The following is a 21,172-nucleotide window of genomic DNA, read 5'->3' as shown; positions in this document are numbered from 1 at the left end:
GAGAAAAGGGGAAAGAGGGTCCCCTGTCTCAGACCACGAGAAGCTTGGAAAAAGCCTTGCGGGCTTCCATTGACTAACACAGAGAACCACGGCCCATCTATGCATGCTTTCACCCAATTAATCCAATGGGTTGAAAATTCAAACTTTCCAAGGACACAAAACAAAAACTCCTAGTCCACCATGTCATATGCTTTCCTGATGTCCAGTTTGATGAGCATCCGCTCAACCTTTGCTTTCCTGATAGAGTGAATAGCTTCATGAGCTATGATAATTCCTTCAAAAATTGATCTACCCGGCACAAAGCCACTTTGTTCCTCTGAGATTATTAGTTTGAGCAAAGGTTTCAATCTGTTCATAATAACTTTGGTAATCACCTTGTATAGCACATTACACAAAGAAATGGGCCTAAAATCCCCAAAAGAAGAAGGCTTCTCCACTTTAGGAATTAAAGTAAGAAAGGTGCAATTTAGTTCTTTCTCCACTTTGAGATTGACTCTCACTTCTTCCACCACTTGCCAGACCTCAAGACCCACAATGTCCCAAAACTGTTGATAGAAAAGGGTCGGAAAACCATCTGGTCCCAGAGCCTTGTCACCCGCCATCGAGAAAACAACTTGCTTCACTTCATCCACGGAAATAGGCTTACACAACATGTAATTATGATTTTTCGAAATTACCTTCGGAATATTGCTCAAAAGAGTATCCTGATGTAGAGAGTCTAATCTCTAGCTCTTGGAAAGCAGCTCTGTGAAGAAATCCATAGCTTCTTTGTTGAATCCTCTAACTTATCTAGGACAACATTAGTCCTGTTCTTGATGACCGTCACCTTATTCCAAGACCGCCTGACTTTAACTGCATTATGAAAAAACTTCGTGTTCCTATTACCTTCCTTTAGCCAGCCTTCCCTTGATTTTTGTTTCCAGTAAACTTCTTCTCTTGCCAAGATTTCATTAAGTCTAGATTTAAGATCCTTCTCCTTATTATAGGCATCCAAAGTCATACCATGGTCCAAAATAGACGACTCTAAATCCTTGAGTTTAACTTCAACCATGCTTCTATTCACAAAAATGTTTCCAAACTTGACCCTATTCCATTCCTTTAATTTACCTTTGAGATATTGCAGTTTTTGGAAAAATTTAAAGGCCCATGAACCAGTTCTCACAGGAGCCTCCCGCCACGCCGAAGAAACAAGCTCCTTCAAAGACGGGTCTCGCAACCACATTTTTTCAAATTTAAAAGGGCATCGGATCAGAGCACTGTCCAGACATATCAGAAGCTCAATGGGAAGATGGTTAGAAGCCGCCAACTGTAAGACCCAACTTCAAACAAAAGGGGTTTAGAAGCCCAATTACCCCCCAAGAAGAATCTGTCCAACTTCTCTGCAATGTGCTCCCTACCAGCCCTCTGATTTGACCAAGTGAAAGTTCCTTTGTTGGTCTTGACTTCCCGTAACCCATTATCAGAGACAAAGTTTTGGAAGCCCAGTTGGGATATTGTGACACCAACTTTACCACTTTTCTTATCTCCAGAGTCCAAAATGGCATTAAAATCCCCCCCAAGCACAACCAAGTCCTAGGTGAGATTACTCAAAATCATCGAGAGTTGTTTCCAAGTTTCCAATTGTAAGTTGCCTCTCGTGTGTCCATAAACATTGATTAGAAAGAAATCACAGTTAATACCAAAAGAGTGAACCTTACACACCTGCCATGATTGCGAATTGATAATCTCTTCAACCTTGATGAGAGTGGGGTTCCAGAATATCCCCAACCCACCTGAAGAACCCACTGCACTTGGAAAAATCCCTTCCCAAAACCTCCAACCTCCCAGCCAACCCGCAACATCCTCCAAACTGAGTTTAGTTTCTTGCAGACAGACAATATCCGGCTTCATTTGATCAAGCCCTCGCTTGATTAGACGGCGTTTGTCAAGGGCATTACAGCCCCTGGCATTCCAACTAAGGATTTTCATTTTCCTTCAGGAAGGGGGCCTCCCTTCCTTGCTGATAATTTAGACTGACCTTTGGCATTCCCTGCCATCGCAATCCGAATTCTATTGGATTTACCTCTGGATTTCTTTTCTCCAATAGCCGCTTTGTCAGTTTGAGAGTTAGAGTGCTGAATAGTTCGGCACTCCAAAATGTCCTCTTCATCAAAAGCACCCCAATCTTCCTCCTCTTCCTCCCAAGGGCTATCATCACCACCATCCCCAAACCTCACCCCTGTATCGATGTCCAAGTTGTTACTTTGCTCTTGAACGTGAGTCTCCTCACCATCTAAAGGATGAACCATCTGGGAGCCCACAATACTCGCATCAATTACATTCATAGCAGCTTCCACCTTATTGAGCGCTTCCTCCACAAGTTGCGTGGCATCCAAATGGGTTGTTAAGGTTGTCCCTCCAGACTTGTCATCCAGTTTTGAGTCCTCTACCGAAGGTCCAACATTCACCAAATCGGGCCCCAGAGAGGGCAAAACCCTAACATCTTGAGAATGTGATTGTCCAACTGCCATTTGTAACTCAGTAAAGTGTTCCACTCTAGCTTCCAGTGGGTCCTCAATTAGCTTACCTTTAGGGCCGATCAAGCAAACCTCCTTTGAATGACCGTCCTTGTTACAAACTGAGCATTTCTCCAAGTGGTCCTCAACTTCAATCTGTTGCAGCCAGCTCCCTGTATTTGTATTAATCTCAATCCATGATGGAAGATGGAAATGAGGTTTCCAGCTAACACAAATCCTCGCATATGAGCTGAAGTCTTCCTTTGCAATGGCTTCATCCGATTTGAGGTAAAACCCTAATTTGTTTCTAATCATCTGAAAAACTTCCTCATTCCAGTATTCCCTGGGGAGGTTATAGAGGCGTAACCAAACCAGAACCTCATCCACAGAAGCTTTAATTTGGTTAAAATTTGGTTCCCAGTCTCTGATGTAGATCCCTCTGCTTCCCAAGAAAAAGGGCCCATTGTGTAAAACCCAGTTCTTGTCTTTATTGTTTTCTGTTATGACAAGAAAAAAACCATTTGGCATAGTCTTAATCTCCATGCTAAAGGGCTACATCTCCTCACACCACTACTTAACACAACAGATAGCCGGCCAATCCCCAAAACATTTCAAGAAAAAACCCCTATCTCTGAAAGAAGCCACAAAATCACTCCAACTTTTACAATCCAGGAAGAACGACAACTTGTGGGTGTCAACAGGTTTGGGTTTGAACTTTTCAGACAACTCATATCTTGGAATCTTCTTAGGTCTCCACTCTTTGTCACAGAGCCTTTGCCAGTCCGTCTTGGCACCGGCCATAATGGTACTATGGTCGCTAGGGTTAGGGGGATGTTCCTCTTTGGGTCGAGGGAAATCTCTTCTCCACCGACCCTGATTTCTGGCATCGAGAACAAACCCTGACGATCTGTTCTGATCCTCTCAGGCCCACTTAGGTTTCGACCAAGCTCTGAAGCCTGGATTCATGAAGAATCGTGGCCTGACATTTTGTTTGAAATCCCTGAACTCCTTGGGTTGCAAGTCCAGTCTCCTTCACAACGCCATGATATTCTTCGTCTGTTGTATTGCTTATCAATTTTTGCCATACTATTATTGCAAACTTTGACAAGGAAATTAAATCAATACAAAAACAAAATCAATCTGAAAATATTAAAAAAATGATGAATCATAAAAGTCATGCCAAGAGAGAATTAAATGTGCAAGTGCAAGTGCAAAGCCAATCACAATTTATGGAAGACAAACTAAGGAAATAGAAGATGTGGAAGAGGATATGAATTTTGGAGTTGAAACTTGAAATCACACTCCAACTCCCACTTCTCTAAAGAAACCTAAGAAGCCATTTTTACGAGATTTCAACCACAAACTTGTCAAGCATGGCTCAAGTGAGTAAAAATAATCCTTACATTTATGTGAAATTGAGAGCATAATAAAATTCTTACTGTAGCACATCATACAGGTTTGATACCTGAAAGGTTTTCTACTCTTCAACCAAAAAAACTAAAACTAAAACTGAGGCCATTGATAATTGGTATAAGTTCAAGGACAAAATGGACAAAAAGTTCTCCCTACAGTATAATAATATGCAATCTTTAAGGTAGTTGTTAGAGATAACACAAGTAGGCAACTTAAAAGATTATAATGGAACAATTTAAATTGTGATGGCTAGATTACTTGGTCTTCTTATAGCAGATTTGACATGTAAGAGTGAACTCATCATGAGAAGCTTGACGCCTATCATGCCTGAACAACTTTAAACAACTTCAACTTAGGGAGTTCTGGAACGATTGCTCGAGATTAGAGATGTATGGCATGTAGGAACTTCCAAATCATTTTACATCACATCTGAACTATTTTATCTATGAAATAATTTTTTAAAATATTCTAAAATTAAATCCAGGTTATGAACAATTAACGGAGTCAAAATAACTTTATTATTCTTGATTTCCGGAATCAATCTACAAATTCATAAAGCATGCATTGTTGGCAATAATTTCAGTTGCATTTGTGCCCTCACATTCTCACAATCATATAGACTCTCTTATAGGTGCAGATACTCATTACCAGTGGTTCTCTTGTATGCTTGGAGTGTCTTTTTAGCTGCAATTTTGTTCTGCTGTAACTTTTGAGTTCATAATTTCTACATTTTATTCCTATCTGCTTTTGGTAAATTTTGTAGTATTGTCCTTGTTCTTTTTTGCAGGGGGGTGCTTTTTAAGGTAACTTCCTTGCTGGGAGCATCTCAAAAAAGTTGTATTTGCAGTCCCATTTACCATGTTGAGTCATTTGAAGACACCAGTATAATTTCCTTCTTTGTTTTTCAATTTTTTAAATTGAAATCAGGATGTGGAAAGGCATTTCTTTTGTTACCTCTGGTGACATATGGTGAAGAAACAAAAGTATGTTGACTACTGACTTATAATTTTGGTCCATCTATTAGAAATAGTAGAAGCCACCATACTGGTCCATCATTGTGGGATAAGATCCAAAGACAAGGTCTAGTAGGGTTCTTTCCTTCAAGATCAGGGCAGGTTAAACATTTTATTATCTTGGATTTCTATATGCTTGAGGTCTCTCATTTCCGGCTTGATCATGTCATACCTATATGATGAACAAACACATTGAATGTAAATTTGCATTGCTTCCACCACATCACTTATGAATCCACTTCCTCCCTTCGAAAGTTAAACATAGCATATCTTTTCCAAGGGTCCACTCATATTTTGTCTAATTCTTTCTTCAGTCACACTGTTTGGCTTTTAAGATTTCTACTTTTGGCAAGCAGGGTTTTGATTTGGACTCCATTTTCCTTAACATTCTTCCTTTTGCTCTATCCACCACCAATTGCTTTCCTGCAAAAGCATCTTGTCTTGAATGATCTTCAGTTTGAAGACATGGTACAAACTAATGCATTCATAGATTTCACCTTTCTTCCTAACTTATTTTTGTGGTGTGTTCAAAGAGGAAAATCATAACTTGTGATATCTATCTGCAGGAGCATCTGGTCATGTAAGGGCAATCTTTAATCAACCAAAAAAATTAATTTTCATGTAATGTTTGGAATAATGTTCTGATAAATAAATTTAATGTATTTGGGGCTTAAGTATTTAATAAATATTTGGCCAAGTCCTTAAGGTGGCATCTTATAGGGGAGTTGGACACATGTCAGTGGAGGATACAAGGCATAATGAAGGAATCCTTGACCAATGCACCAACTTTGGAAGGTGGAAGTAATTGTGAACACTTGTCAGTAGTGGTTGAAAGAGCATCTTGGAAGAATACTAATCTTAGGTGTCCACTTTGAAAGTTAGTGAATTTTATCTTGCATGCTTATGCATGTTGACACGTCACTTGCATGCTTCCCAAATTGGGGAACCCTAGCTTGAATGTCTTTGCATGTGCTGTTTTTCAGGTTTGGAGGAATTACAAAGCATCTTTATGACAACCACTTTATTGGATAACAAAGTGGTGACCATGTGGAGGTCATGTAAAGCAATTTACTATGTTTAGAAGTTGTTCACCAAGTTGGGGTCATATGGATTTTTACCATGGTTTTTTGGAACCTTGTTTTCACCCATGGTAATGTTTTAGGGTTGTATTTTGAGTCCTCGTGAGTCTATATATTGAGGGAGTTAGAGAAGCAGACTGAGGCTCAAGAGTTGAAGGATTATTTTCAGATTTAAAGGTTGATGGATTCCTTGTAGTTTCCTCTTGCATATGTTGCTGATATTATATCAGGTGTTGCTTTGAAATCAGATTTCAGATTTATTTTTGAGCCTGAAAGCCTTGCAATTTCAGAGCAACATTGTTGGACTTTCTTTTTGGATAATCAATAGAAAGTAAAGATCTTGTTTCCTATTTAATCTCCTTGTTGTTTCTGAGTTAATTTATGATAGGGGAGTACCCTACATTATGTTTAAGTCATGTTGTGACCTAATCACACATCACCCCATCTCGGATGGGGACCCCCTACTTTTTAGGCCCTTTCGGTTTTTTGGGGTCTTTTGGTGGCAGTCTCGTCAGTCTTTTTGCTTTGCGAGTGTTCGGGGGTCAAATTGGTTAAGTTTGCTTTTTCGTTTGAATGAATTTGATGAAGTCTAGGGCCTGTTTTGTCAATTTTAGGGTTTCTCCCTTTAGTCCTAGATTTTACGGGTTTCTGTTAGGGTTTTGGAAAAACCGAACATATAACTAGAATCAGGACCCTTCAAGGAACCTCCCAGTAAAGTTTGAGCCAAAACGGAGCAACTTTCTATTTTTAGAAAGTTCCTATTTTTTAGGGATTTTACCAAGTCTCGGAATGTCGTCATTTTGCTAAAAATCAAACTTACTATTTTTAGTAATTTGTATTTTTTAGTAAGTTTCTATTTATAGAAAGTCATTCGGTGTCCTGTTCTAGGAGTCTAACACTGACGTTCTGAAGGTTTCTATTTTTGGAAGTTCATTTTTGGTAGGTCCATTCGGGCAAAGAGATGAAGGCCAATCATTCATGACTACTTCTAATTCTAGAAAGCTCGAAAGCAGACAGAGAGAGTCAAAAAACGACTAAGTGTTGAAAGCCCATTCCTGAAGTAGAAAGCTCGAGGAATTTATCTAAGTCTGGGAATCACATCAAGTCCACATATGGTAGCCTGATCCAGAAGAAGCTCACAAATTCATCTAAGTTCATGAAGAATCCAAGACAAGTTGAATTCCTCCTTCATAGTCAAAATCTGCCCAAAGCTAGGTGAGGACGCCAAAATGGAGTCTCCTTGGAATGCATGGAAATTTGATGAATTCCTTCCTCAAGCAAAAAATGCCGCCCTAGGGTGATGAAGGGCGCCAAAACCCAAGTGTCATGGAAAGAGGGAAAAATAGTGAATTCCTTCCCTTAGATAAATTTGCGCCCTAGCAGGATGGAGGGCGCCAAAAGTAAAGGGTCAAGGAAAGATAAGCAAGATCATGAATTCCCTCCTCCATGAAGAATTTCGGCCCTAAGACATGGAAAGGTGCCAAAATGTAGTTTGCAAGGAAGGATAGACAAAATTATGAATTCCTTGACCTAAGGGAAATTCCGCCCAACACTCAGGGAGGGCGCCAAAGAGGGGGACTTGTATGAAATTTTTGCAATAAGTTTTTGAGATAATAACAGTGAAACATTGTTCTCTGATGGTTTCCACTTAAGTTATTTTTCAAAACTTGCATGGTTTCACCTTCCTCACTTAGAGTAGAATTTTATATTCTTAGTTGTTAGATAAAGTGCTTTGATTTTCAATGGAAAATGTGATGGTGTCTGATGAATTTCCATGGTTCATACTTTTTGCATCTTGCTGATTGTAAGTTGCAGTGTAAAGTTAGCCTGAGCCACTAAACTTGTGCTAAGTTCGGTTGTGGACAGTCATTTGGATTGTGCCGTTTTGGGTATTCAAATGCACTTTCTCGATTTGAAAATCCTTCAACATCCTCAAAAGATTGCACCGGTTCTTGCGGAGTTGTAGTTAAACTTGGCGAAGCAGAGCTTGGTTTATTTAGAATTTGTCCACCAAAGCACTATTCATTGATATCATTGCCCTTAGGAGTAGATGTAGATCCTTCTAAACCCTTTCCCCTTTATTTTCAGTTCATTTTAGTTTGTTCGAAGCAAAAGCATCGCAGAATTGCCATATCTGATGATGGAGTTCCAGCCACATCAAAGAAGTGAAAGAACGATCCAAACGTAAGTCCCCTTGGATTACCAGCAATCACATCAGCCAACTGAGTCATGTCCATAGCATAAAGGAACCTTGGAGTCGATTGTCTGATCTTCTTGCAATCTTAGCACACAATCGTACTTTGATCAAGAGAGAGTGAAGTGACCATTAGGCAACTTTATTCTGTGTTCGACGCTGTCATAAAAAACACGTCAACAAATCAAATCATTTGTGGATTTGATGTGTGTGGTTTGAGAGGAAAAGTCTCCCTTGCATCATATTGCTTTTGGAGTTGAGGTAGCTGTAGCTGTTGAGGGATAACAGAACCAGCCATTGATAAAAAGGACAATTAAATAACATAAGAAGAACAAAGAAAGCATCCCAATTTCTATTTCTTCTAGAAAAGCTATTCTTGCAGTTGGTACCCGTTTCATGGGTCTTGTCCTTACTACGTTTCTGATATCTCCTCTCCGATCTACAATTTTTTTTTCTGCCCACATTTATTTTAGCTGCAATATGTCTTTTCTGCTACCTAGTTGTGGATTATTTTTATGAAAGATTGATAGCAGCAACGAACTGCAATCCTGAGTGCAATTTTGCACAATTTCTTAGTAGACATGGATTGCATGTATTAAATATGTCCAATATGTAAAAATATGTGCTTAGAGGAATTGCTATAATATGCCTGCTTGTATATAAAGGTCATTGTGCCTTCCAAACTTTTTGTGAACTATATTTGTATGTTGTCTTTTTGTTTTTGAGAAATTCAATTCCTTAGTGGAAGTTGATCATTATTGATTATTACGGTTAACTGTATGCCTGCTATTGCAGGTTGGAAGAAATGACGGGTTTGGCTTTCAGATTTGTTATAGGACAAAAGAATGATGCCACCAAAATGAGAGAGCTTGAGAGCGAGATCAAGAAATACAATGATTTTTTACGTGTAGATACTGAGGAGGACTACCATAAATTGCAATATAAAACGTGAGATTTCTTTCCTATGTTGGAAATTGATTGGAAGGCTTATTTTGACTTCCTATGGTCTTCATTTTAGTGTAAAAACAATTAGTTTTTTTAATCTTGTTTTAATAGGTTGGCTTTTTTCAAAGCTGCATTTCGGCTCTTTGATGCTGATTATTATGTTAAAGCGGATGATGACATCTATTTGCGACCAGGTTACCTTACTTCTCAAGTCCTTTCTGAATTAATGTTGTAACATTGGAATTTTGCTTTATTGATTATTTTTCACTCTGTAGTTGTGCATGAGATGTTAGTTGATATGCCTATGCTAGTGTTTTATATAACACCTTGTTGTTTAGATCGTCTTTCAACACTCTTGGCAAAGAAGCGCTTTTCTCCTCGAACATATCTAGGCTGCATGAAGAAGGGTCCAGTTTTCAAAGACCCTAATTTAAAATGGTAAAACGAGCCGTCTTGCTTTGAATCTAAGCAGATGATATGATCCTATTTCTAATTTTCTTTTCATTTTAAATTCTTTCTTGTATATTGTATCAGTTGAATTTTTCATTCAATATATATTCAGAGTTGTGTTTATCCTCTTACATTTAGCTTTTTCCTTCAACTGCAGGTATGAACCTCTGGGAGACATGCTTGGGAATGAATATTTCATTCATGCTTATGGGCCTATATACGTTCTGTCAGCAGAAATAGTGGCAGGGCTAGCAGTACTAAACAATGACAGGTGGGATTTTACATTGTGTAGTGTTTTGGTATTTCTCAACAGTGTCTTTTACATGTATTTAAATTTTACTATTTTTGTAAGTCAGAATGTATAAATTTGGTATTAATTGTAATTTTTGTTTCCTACTGTCATTGTAATTACAAAGGATAATGACATTATACTTTTTAACATTAGATATGACCCATGAATCCTTAAAAGAACTGAAAATATTTTGATAGAATTCTGTTGTGCTTGAATTAAGGTTCAAGCCAGCGGTTAAGAGGAAGAGTTGTGACTCTTTAAAATGGCAGCAATTGCAAATAGGTGTATCATTTGAAGAGAAAAAGGTATGACCCTTTCCATTATGGAGGGTATGTAAGGAAGGATGCCTCATTTGCAGAAGACATCGAATGATGAAGAAGAAAGAGATAAAGAAATAATTATTCTGATCTGGACTAAGAGCAGAAGTAAATATTCAATAGCAACAAATAGGTTAAAGATAATTTCTGTAAATAAAGTTAAATTATAGGTGTGCATATATGTGTTCATGCTATAGTAACATTTGCAGCAATCATTGAATTTTGTGAGTAATCTAAATGTTTATCTTAATTATATGTAATAAAGGATTCGTTTAATAATCTATTTTGAATTTAGAGAAATGGATTGCAAATAGGAAGGATGGCCAGCCTTCCAAGTTCACGAGACCCAAGTGTGCCACCCTGAGATGAATGTTATGCTTGTGGGTCAGGGGGCTTAGAGTTCCCTTGGGTTTGAGGTCCCATCAAGTGCGCCACCCCGAGATGGAATTTATGGCCAGCCTCCCATCCCTGTGGGCCAGGAGGTGGAATGGAAGATTGGCCTTCCATGCTCTTGGGCTTGAACAAGGATGAGACCAACCTCCAAGGTGAGAACTGAGGGATGGAAGGGCGGCCCACCTTCCATGCTTTCACAGTACAAGGGTGACCAACCTTTAGACTGCAGTTTGCAACTGTTTCAACGAATTCCTAATAAGGTTATTATTGGAATCCACATGGAATGGCTAATGCCTTAATTAGATCTTAATATGAGAATGTTATATGATGTCATGATGTATACTAATGATTAGTCAAAAATAGATTTTATCTTGACTTATGATTTAAGGTCATTTTCCAAATGACTACTATTGTGTACAGTACCTAAACCAGAATTTATCTTGGTAAAAGCTATTTCAACTGGTAGACTTGTACTCCTAACTATATTACATTTCTTATTTTAATTGGAATTGTGATTTTAGGGCAAAATATTAGAATATCCCCAAAGGGGACATTACAATTGGTATCAGACCAACAATTCTGCCAGCCTGTGGGTTAAAGATAATACGATAATTCAGAACTAAATCCCCTTAACTCTGCAATTTTATGATCTTCTGCCTTGAACAGATACAACTATAAATTTTTTAATTCAATGAAAAACTTTCCCTCTTTCTCTAAAAGCAGATATTTTAAGAAAACTAAGAGCTCCAACCCTGAGATTTAAAAGATGCTTGGGAACACTTCTGAAAATTTACCGATTATATGAGATTTATGTGCTTCCTAATGGAAATGGGCAGGGACTTGTTGTCTGACCTGAACAATCTTGTCTACTATAATCCCATATGCTGGGTCAGGCAACAGGCCTGCTTCTTTGGAACTTGTTGACGTGTATTTTGTACACAATCACACACAGAATAAAATACCCAAAGGCATCTTATCCTCTCTTGAATAAAGTCGCTAACTGCTGAAGATATCGCAAGAAGGATCAGTTAGGATGACTCCAATGTTCTTTTAGTAGGGTCTCTACGTGTGGATAAGCACCAGTGGTCGTTGTGATTGCTGTGTCATCAAGGGGCCTTACGTCGCCGAAGATTTTGCTAAACTAAACAAGCTTTTTCAAAAAAATATCAAAAGGATAGGGTTTGCAAGAGGTCTAATCTAGTCTAACCCTAAGAATGACTCAATGTGGACAAGACTTGGTGAGATTCTACCAACTTCAATATTGCCATAATTTAACAACTCAATTGAAATTGATGCGATCTTCTAAGGTAACAAACGATTTTCAATACATCAAAGATCAAGGACACTACCACGAAGGTACATATCCAAGATACAACAACGATTGAAGGTTTAAGTGATTCAAGTATATCCAGTCGACCATGCAAGGCGTTCTTACAATCAGCAAGAAGCTAGTGGTTTGGAAAGCGAATCCTACCAAAGATCAAGTCCAACACTTTGTCCTTCGAATTAACACACTACTTTGATTGAGAATGATTCGAGAAAATTGAACAACCATGAAGATAACCAAGAGAATTGCAACAAAACACCATAACTTCAATATTTCATTGATCTCAAAGCCATCATGTACAACAATAGTTTGAATTCTTTCTTCAAAGCTCAATCTTGCTACAAAAGTAAATTGCTTCTAAACTCTAATCTCTCTAATACATCAAACTCTCTCTCTTATTTCTAATTTCTAATTACAAAATGAAATGAAATGAGGGTATAAATAGCATCCTCAATTACAATGAATGGTCCAGATCGAAAAGAAGATCAATGGTCAAGATCATGACACCTAAACCCTAATTAGGGTTTATTACAAGTAGCCCCCTTTTTACTGAACAATATTAAATTTGGCACAAAAACCTAGGAGACATAAACCAATGACAATTAAGGTGCCATGTCATCTATAACAACCTTTCATCTAGAATCTTATTCCCTTTCCAATGCTCCTTTTTAGCATATGCAATGAATCTTGATACGATTCCTTCGATCTCAGCAATTGGAATCTCGGGAAGATTCTTCATTCTTTCTTCCAAGTGGATGACCTGATCAAATGTCTCGAGAAGAGAAGCATCCCATCCAGGTTCAAGTTCCTTAGTCTTTTCAATCAGGAGCATGGTAGCAAACATCTGGTCCTGTTGCTCATCTGTGATATTAGCGTCCTTGCAAAAGATGACCTTGATTCTATCCTCCAATTCCTGCAAATCCACATCTGTCTCAACCTCGATCCTCCTACCAAGAATGGTACGTAGTACCTCAAATACTCTGTCCTGGATCGGGTGGATAACCTCCTCAACATGATTGCACCTGGTACTGATGTCCTCGAAGAGAACTTCCTTCATCTGGAGTAAGGTTGACCACTGAAGTAAACTGTGAGGTCCTCCATCCATGATCTTTTCCTGCGCTAAGACCTTCCTCGATGTTTGTCTGATTACTCGCAAGACAGGAATGATAACATCTTTGGTATGAGCAAAAGCGGCTACCGTTATCATCAAGTTGTGGATGATCTCAAGAACCTGGATAGCCCTATGAATAGTCTTCATCATCCTTGTTGCAAATTCTACGGCAACTGTATGATATTTGTCCATCCAAGTACTCATACGCTGGACCATACTCCTGAATCTCTCTGCCTCATTAATTGATTGAAGGGGAAGTGCCTGTATGGGTGATCTTGCTGGATCCTGACGTCCTAAAGGCTGATTGAGATGGCTGAAATATGTTCTCCATGCACCGACTTCTCTCTCAAGCTTTCTATTCTTCTCCATTTCTTCTCTAAGCTTGTCTTTCAAGGCCTCAAATGAATCGGTGGCATCATCCATTGTCTGTTCGGCTGTGGATGGACCTAGCTCAAATGTCTCTATATCATATTCCTCTGCTAGGATCTCACCTTCACACTTGTCCACAGCCGGTGTAGCTATCTGTAATTTTCTGGATCCAGTCTCATCTCTAATCATCTTGGACATCTTGGTAGCCTTCCTCTTCTCTGTCACTTCCTGAGAACGTCCAACAAGGCTCTCCAAATCAATTATATTGTCTTCGTCCTCGATCACGATCACCTTAGTTAATCTTTCCTTCAACCAATCTGGGATGGCTGATCTTGTCTCTTTAACCTGTATCTCCTTATGCAATGTTTCTTCTTCTCTGGGAGGAGATGTTATCTCGTCATTGTTCTTGTCTTCATGTAGCTCATAATCTTGGAGAGATCCACTTGGCGACCCTTGAGGTGCCTGTCCTTCTTTATCATTCTGTACCATTGACTCCATAGACTCTTCTACTTCAAGTGTCCTCTTCTCTGGTCGAGAAGATGTGCCGAATGAACGATCTCGGTTGGCCCCTTGCTTCTTCTTGGAAGATTCTCTCTTCTCAGGTCTCTCTTTCCTCTTTGAACCTCTTGGATGGAGATTGCCTTCACTTGCACTTCGAAGGTTGCCTTCACTTGAATTTCTGGGATTAGGATTGCCTTCGCTTATACTAGCTCCACCTTCGGCTGGTTTCTCTTCCAAAGTGAAAGTCATAGTTATGCCTTGCTCTTTCAACTTTTGATGCTGCACATCAACCCATCTGCGAGTACAAGACAAGACTGGAGCCATCAAAGCATCTAGATCCACAATCTCGGGCTCATTCCAATCTAATCTTATTGATTTGCTTTCTCGATTATAGGATGACTGGAGATGTCTGCCACTGTCCTGAGCTTGGTCGGCCACTCTGTAAATCTTGCATTTCCTGATGAAATCCAAAGGCAATCTAGAATGCATCTTTCTTTTCACTTCAAGATCGTCTAAGAGATTCATCATAAAATCTTCTATCTGAAACTCATGCTTAAACTTCCTACCGACTGTCTCTTCTATATATCCATGTGGATCAAAGCTTTCTCTCAAAGCAAAGAATGAAAAAGAATATAAAGCTAACTCCTTCTTTGCGTCATCCATGGCTAAAGCATTAGGACATACCTCAACTGAATTGCCTAAGATGATAGGTACAGGAACTCCATTTCCATGTCTGTGTCTGAATGCCTTCGCATAAGCTGCCAACTGTCTTGTTACCTCAAGTAACACAATTCTGTCTGTCGGATATCTCGGCAACATGTATGGAGGTGAAGGACATCCATGAACTCTAATATAAGTGAACTTTGGAAATTGGATAAACCAAGCACCGTACTTCTTTACTAGTTCCTGTGCATCCTGAGATAATCTGTTGTGAATCCCGCCTTGCAACGTTCTTGTGATGTTCATCGTGAAGGTATCATTAACTAACTTGTAGTTGCCTCCTGGCGGATGATGCAAGTGGACATAGGAATCACAAACTCTGACCTCGCCGGGTCCTCTTCCAATCACTCCTCTGTGAGGTAGTCCTGCGTACTCAAAACTCCTAATCAAAGCATATATGACGTATGAACTCATGTGGAAGGACTTGGTAGCCTTCAATCTCCTCAATTGTACGTCCAAGCAATGGCTAATTATCCTAGCCCAATGAATTGTTCCTTTTCCCTGAACTATCACCTGGATGAAGTAGAACATCCACCTCTCAAAGTAGAAGGCTTGAGGGGCTCCTGTGACTCGGTTGAGCATTGTAATCAAATCTCTGTACTCCTCCTGGAAATCAATCCTATGTGGTGTGTTCGGGATCTTGCTCAGGCGAGGATGACTCTTAAGTAACCAGTTCTTGTTGATGATGCTTAGACAAGCATCTGGATCATCTTCATACATGGACCTGGCTCCTTCTATGCTCTTGTAGACCATATCTCTCTGCTCTGGAAGATGAAAAGCCTCACTTATAGCCTCTTCTGAAAGATAAGCTAAAGTGTTTCCTTCCTTGGACACGATCGTTCTGGACTGAGGATCATAATGACGAGCACACTCGATCATCAATTCATGGCACTGTACTGCTGGAGGGAAGCTGGCCGCCTTAATGATGCCACTTTCAATTATCCTCCGGGCGACAGGTGATGGCTTGCCAATGTAGGGGACCTCTCGAAACTTCTTCGTATTGAAGTTGCCCAAGTTGGTATCTCCAATGTTGCTCCACTTAGACACGATCTTGGTCTCCAGTTCTTCGGTCTTTTGATCTTCCTTCATGAGAGCTGGACGACTGGTGGATGCTCCCGCCTTCGGGGTCGCCATACCTACACAACATTTCATAATAAGTAATAGATCTTGCAATGTATAACATAGATTAGATTAAAGATTAATTTTAGGAAACTTCATGATAAGTTCTTGAGTTATCATTTCCTAAAAATGATTGAGCTATTTTGAAATTCAAAATTTAAGGCTATGACGATCAATATTCAAAATTAAAACAAGGGATCACATCGCCATACCTTACTTGAGAGCTAACTCTAAAATGCAAAATAAAGAGAATCGCCTAGGCAAAAATCAATGTTTGATGGCTTCAACGTGATCTCTCTTCAAACGAATGATCCTCTTAGCACTTCGCCACCTTTGGGGGGTCTTTGACGTGATGATAGCAAGTTCGCCTTACTCCTAACCAAGGTTCGCACTCCCCTTTGATGATGTTCGCACCACTTTGATGAAATTCGCACCTTGTAATCTAGGTGAAATTCGCTCCACTTTGAACACAATTCGCACTTCTCCAAAATCGCATATGAATGAAGGTTTAAATGATGATTTAAAAATGAAAATTTTCACCTTCCTTTATAGGCGCCTACCCCCTCCATTACCTCTAGGCCGACTTGGTAAAAATAAGGTAATTAAAAGCAATTTTTAAATAAAAACCAAGGGCCGACTTTGCAAATAATTGAGAATTTAAATCCATGCGCTCCAATTTGATTTTATTTAAATTAATAATTAATTAATTAATGCCTTCGTCTTTAATTAATTCGATTTTTTAAAGGCAAAATTAATTAATTAAATACTCATGCGCAATTTTTTAAATGCTATTTAATTAAATTTATCGATTTTTAGCATTTAATAAAATTTAAAAAAATGTTTTAGCGCCAAAATTTGGAGAGGTGGAAAGATACAAACCATATCGCTTTGGTCCCTGACTGAGGGACAGGAGCGAATTATCATCTTAGCCTTGATTCTTTTGCCTTTGACGTTCAAAACCATCATCTCCACGTTGAAACTGGCATGTTTGCTAGGGATCTCGAGCTTGATTGACTTGATTTTGTGGATGAATGCCTTCTAAGGTTGATATCGCCTTGGTCCCTTGGTGAGGGACAGGAGCGAACCTTATGTTTTCTCCTTGACCTTTGTCTTTTCGATCACCAATCTTCATCATGAGGCAAGCAACAACGTCATTCCTCCATTCCACGCTTATTTTATTCGTCCTTAACAAGGCATAGTTGATGTTTGAAGGATTTTCGCCCTGGTCCCTTGGTGAGGGACAGGAGCGAACTTTGTGTTCTAGCCAAAATTCATCATCTTTTAATCTTAGCTTCTTACTTGTCGCCTTCCAAATGACGTTTTCGATCTTGTGTAATCTTGCTTTGACGTGATCTTTGAAGGAAAATGAGTGCTTTTGTGAAAATCGCCCTGGTCCTTGCCTGAAGGACAGGAGCGATTTTGTCTCCTTGCTCTAGTTGATTACTTTTTGATGTTTGATTTCTTTGCATATCATCTTCTTAAGGACACTTTAACCTTTTGCAACCTTGTACGTCCTTGACTTAGCGTGATTTTTTGGATGAACTGGCTAGTATAATGAATATCGCCCTGGTCCTTGCCTGAAGGACAGGAGCGATTCTTGGTATCCTGGGCTCATCCTAGTTCTTATCAACTTGCGATCGGCTTCACAATGTAGAATGAAGTCCTTTGATCCTTCTTGAAGGCTTGAAACGTGATTAACATTCAAAATTTAAGCTTTTATAGAAATTTCGCTCTGGTCCCTGACTGGGGGACAGGAGCGAACTTGGGCATTTAGTGTAAATCTTTCATCCTTGGTGGTCTTTGTAACTTCGTTCTTCGTCGAGACACCTCAAAACGTCCTTGCCACCTTACACCTTGACTTGGAGCGACTTGAATTTGGGTGGAAGGCAAGATAACTAACATTTCGCCCTAGTCCCTGGCTGAGGGACAGGAGCGAATTTTCATCTTCAAGTTCAATCACACTTTGCTAACTTCCAAAATTATCTTCAATGGACTCGTAGTGCCCCCTTTCATTCATCCTTGGCCTGGAGTTCGTTCTAACTTGGTGAGAAATTGGCCTAAGGCAAAAATCGCTCTGGTCCCTGGGAGAGGGACAAGAGCGCCTAGGCCAATATGGAGTTCATCAGCTGTCTTGCAATCTTCAATTTGTCTTCAACAGGTTCATTACACTTTCTTTGTTTGCCTCAAACTCAAAACTTACTTAATCTTCGCCCAAATTTTGCCCTATGAGGAAATTCGCTCTGGTCCCTGGGAGAGGGACGGGAGCTAACATTAAGTTTGCCTTGGTCCTTGACTGAGGGACAGGAGTGAACTAGCTTCTAAGTTTAGTTTTCCTCATGTTTGCGCTTTCAAATTATATTCAACCGATAAAATGCACTTCCTTGGTTCTCCTCAAATCGTCAAATCGTTGAAATCCTGTAAGGACAAGGTAATGTTGGATTTTAAGCTCCGGTCCTTCACTGAGGGATAGGAGCGATTTTGCTCCTGGCACATTTCCGTGTTTGTGAAATTCTTCAAATTATATTCAACGGAAAGAACATGCCTCCCTTTATCACTTCCAATCCGAAATTCGTCTTGATCCTGCAGAGACAGTAAAATTTTGAGAAACAAGCTTCGGTCCTTCACTGAGGGACAGGAGCGATTTTTGCTTCCACAGGCCAAAATATCATGATTTCACGAGTTTAATCACTTCACAAGGCAAAAACAAGTCATTTCCAATGCCCGGGATCAATTATCAAAATTCTCAAAATTTGGTCAAAATCATTCAGTCAGACAAAAATCAAAAATCTCATCATTCACATTTAGACAAATTTGGACTTTGCATTCAAAATTCCAATTGAAACTAGACCAACTCACTTAGCCTCTGGCGAATTCACTTCATTTCAAAACTGCATCCTACAAGAGGAAGTTCAAAAAGCTCTCAAGATTGACTGGACTCTGGCCTGAAAACGTCAAAACGGGAACCCTAAGGCTTGACCCTAATCCAGACAACTGGCACACTAAACCAAAACCCTAAAAAGCGGAGAGAAAGGCGAGCAAACGAGCAAAAAGAGGGGGTCCCCATTTTAATGGGGCGATGTGTGAAATGGTCACAACAGAACCATACTTTCTGTAGCTTGGAAAGGTAAAATCCTTCTGCTTAAATGGTAATATTCTTCCAATACTGCCCAAAACAGCATTTCTATATTTCTTGGTTCCTACAACATGTCACCCCTCTATGTTCTTATTTCTGAAAATATCTATTATCAAGAATTTGAAGTTACAGAGTCATTATGACCATGTGAAAATTACACAACTGAGATCTGAAAAATTGACACCTCCCTTATGGTGTTATCTGAGATTTCCTCCAATACAAAATGATGCCTTTGTTATCTCTACTATGGGAGGAAGCATGTTTGATTCTCGCTGGAAAAACATTCAATATAGAATAATTGAAGGCATGACTAGATATATGATATATGAACCATTGTGTCCCATCTCTTTAATCTTTTTTAAGAGTTAGAAAGAAGGTTCATTTTATCTCTTGGGTCGATTTTATTCTCGTCAAGAAGATGGTGTAGAGGTTAAACGCTTCACTCTGCATATTTCGTGTTTTCATGGTGTTGTGTATAGGGAGAGGAATTTGGGTTGGTAACCGTTGACGTGTATTTTGTACACTATCAAACACAGAATAAAATACCCAAGGGTACCTTATCCTCTCTTGAGTAAAGCCTCTGAATGCTGAAGATATCGCGAAAAGGATCAATCAGGGTGACTTCAAGGTTCTTCGCTGTAGGATCTCTACGTGTGGATAAGCACCAGTGGTCGTTGTAAATGCTGTTTCTTCAAGGGGTCTTACGCACTTTGAAAGCTGGTCCGTGTTGCTCTAACTCGATTGCAGGAACAGGATTTTTCCTAATACTAACAAATTCTCAAAAAAGATCAAAAGATAGGGTTTTCAAGAGATGAATTCTAATCTAATCCTAAGAATGACTCAATGTAGGCTAGACTTGGTAAGATTCTACCAATTTCAGTATTGCCAAGGAGTTACAACTCTACTGAAATTGATGCGATCTTCTAAGGTGATTAGTGATTTCAAATCATCAAAGATTATAGATACTATCATAAAGATACATATCAATATTTCAATAATGATTGAATGTTCAAGCAATCTCAATATCTCCAGTTGACCACACAAGGCGACCTTACAATCAGTAAGAAGCTAGTGGTTTGGATACGAATCTCACCAAAGATCAAGCACAACACTTAGTCCTTCAAACTTAAATACTACTTCGACTGAGAATGATTCAAGAAGATAAACAACCATGAAGATAGCCACAAGTATTGCAATAAAACACCATAACTTCAATATTTTATTGATCTCAAAGCCAAATGGACAACAATTGCTCAAAATTCTTTCTTCACTACTCAATCTTGCTACACAATAACTTTCTCTCTAAGCTCTCTAATCTCTAATATCTTCTTCTAATTTTCTAATCTGATCTAATGACAAAATGAAAATGAGTGAGGGTATATATAGCATCCTCAATTACAATGAACGGCCTAGATCGAAAGAAGATCAATGGCTGAGATTTTGACACCTAAACCCTAATTAGGGTTTATTACAAAAAGTTCCCCCTTTTAGATGAACATTATTAAATGCATAGCCAAATATTTAATTGGCACAAAAGTCGAGGAAACATAGACCAATGATAATTAAGATGCCACATCATCCTATAACAACCTTTCTTCTAGAACCTTGTTCCCTTTCCTATGCTCTTTCTTAGCATATCCAACGAATCTGGACACAATTCCTTCAATCTCAGCAATGGGAATCTCAGGAAGATTCTTCATTCATTCCTCCAAGTGAATAACCTGATCGAAGGCAGTGAGAAGAGCTGCTTCCCATGCAGGTTTGAGTTCTTTGATCTTCTCAATCAGGAGCATGGTAGTGAACATCAGGTCTCGTTGCTCATCTGTGATGACATTTTCCTCTTTGCAAAAGATGACCTTGACTCTATTTTCCAACTCTTGAATGTCCACATCTGTCTCAATCTTGATTCGTGGGCCAAGGATGGTACACAATACTTCAAACACTTTATCCTGAATTGGATGGATGACACCTTCAACTTGATTGCATTTGGTGCTGATGTCTTCAAAAAGGACCTCTTTCATCTGGAGCAGAGCTGACCACTGTAGTAGGTTATGAGTTCCTCCATCCATTATCTTTTCCTGTGCCAGGATCCGTCTTGGTGTTTGCCTTATTACTTGCAGGACAGGAATAATAACATCTTTAGTGTGAGCAAAAGCGGCTTCAGTTATCAATAAATTATGTATAATCTCAAGGACCTGGATAGCTCGATGGATTGTCTTCATCATCCTTGTTGTAAATTCAACGGCTACCGTGTGGGATTTATCAATCCAGGAACTCATAAGTTGAACCAAGCTTTTGACC

The 21,172-nt window shown here is 39.2% G+C and overlaps 1 protein-coding gene across 1 annotated transcript in view; it reads left to right on the top strand.

The window, feature by feature from the left end:
* Positions 1–21,172, top strand: part of LOC131074850 (probable beta-1,3-galactosyltransferase 12) — an 89,181-nt gene that overhangs the window by 5,526 nt on the left and 62,483 nt on the right. Inside the window, exons 2-5 of the mRNA XM_059209021.1 lie at positions 8,990–9,142; positions 9,251–9,333; positions 9,478–9,577; positions 9,747–9,860. Of these exons, the coding sequence (XP_059065004.1) occupies positions 8,990–9,142; positions 9,251–9,333; positions 9,478–9,577; positions 9,747–9,860 (450 nt within the window). The remainder of the gene's footprint in view (positions 1–8,989; positions 9,143–9,250; positions 9,334–9,477; positions 9,578–9,746; positions 9,861–21,172) is intronic.

The sequence above is a fragment of the Cryptomeria japonica genome, chromosome 7 (genome assembly GCF_030272615.1).
Source record: "Cryptomeria japonica chromosome 7, Sugi_1.0, whole genome shotgun sequence".
NCBI lineage: Eukaryota > Viridiplantae > Streptophyta > Pinopsida > Cupressales > Cupressaceae > Cryptomeria > Cryptomeria japonica.
The sequence above is the reverse complement of the archived record's forward strand: the minus strand, read 5'-3'. Positions and strand labels throughout refer to the sequence as shown.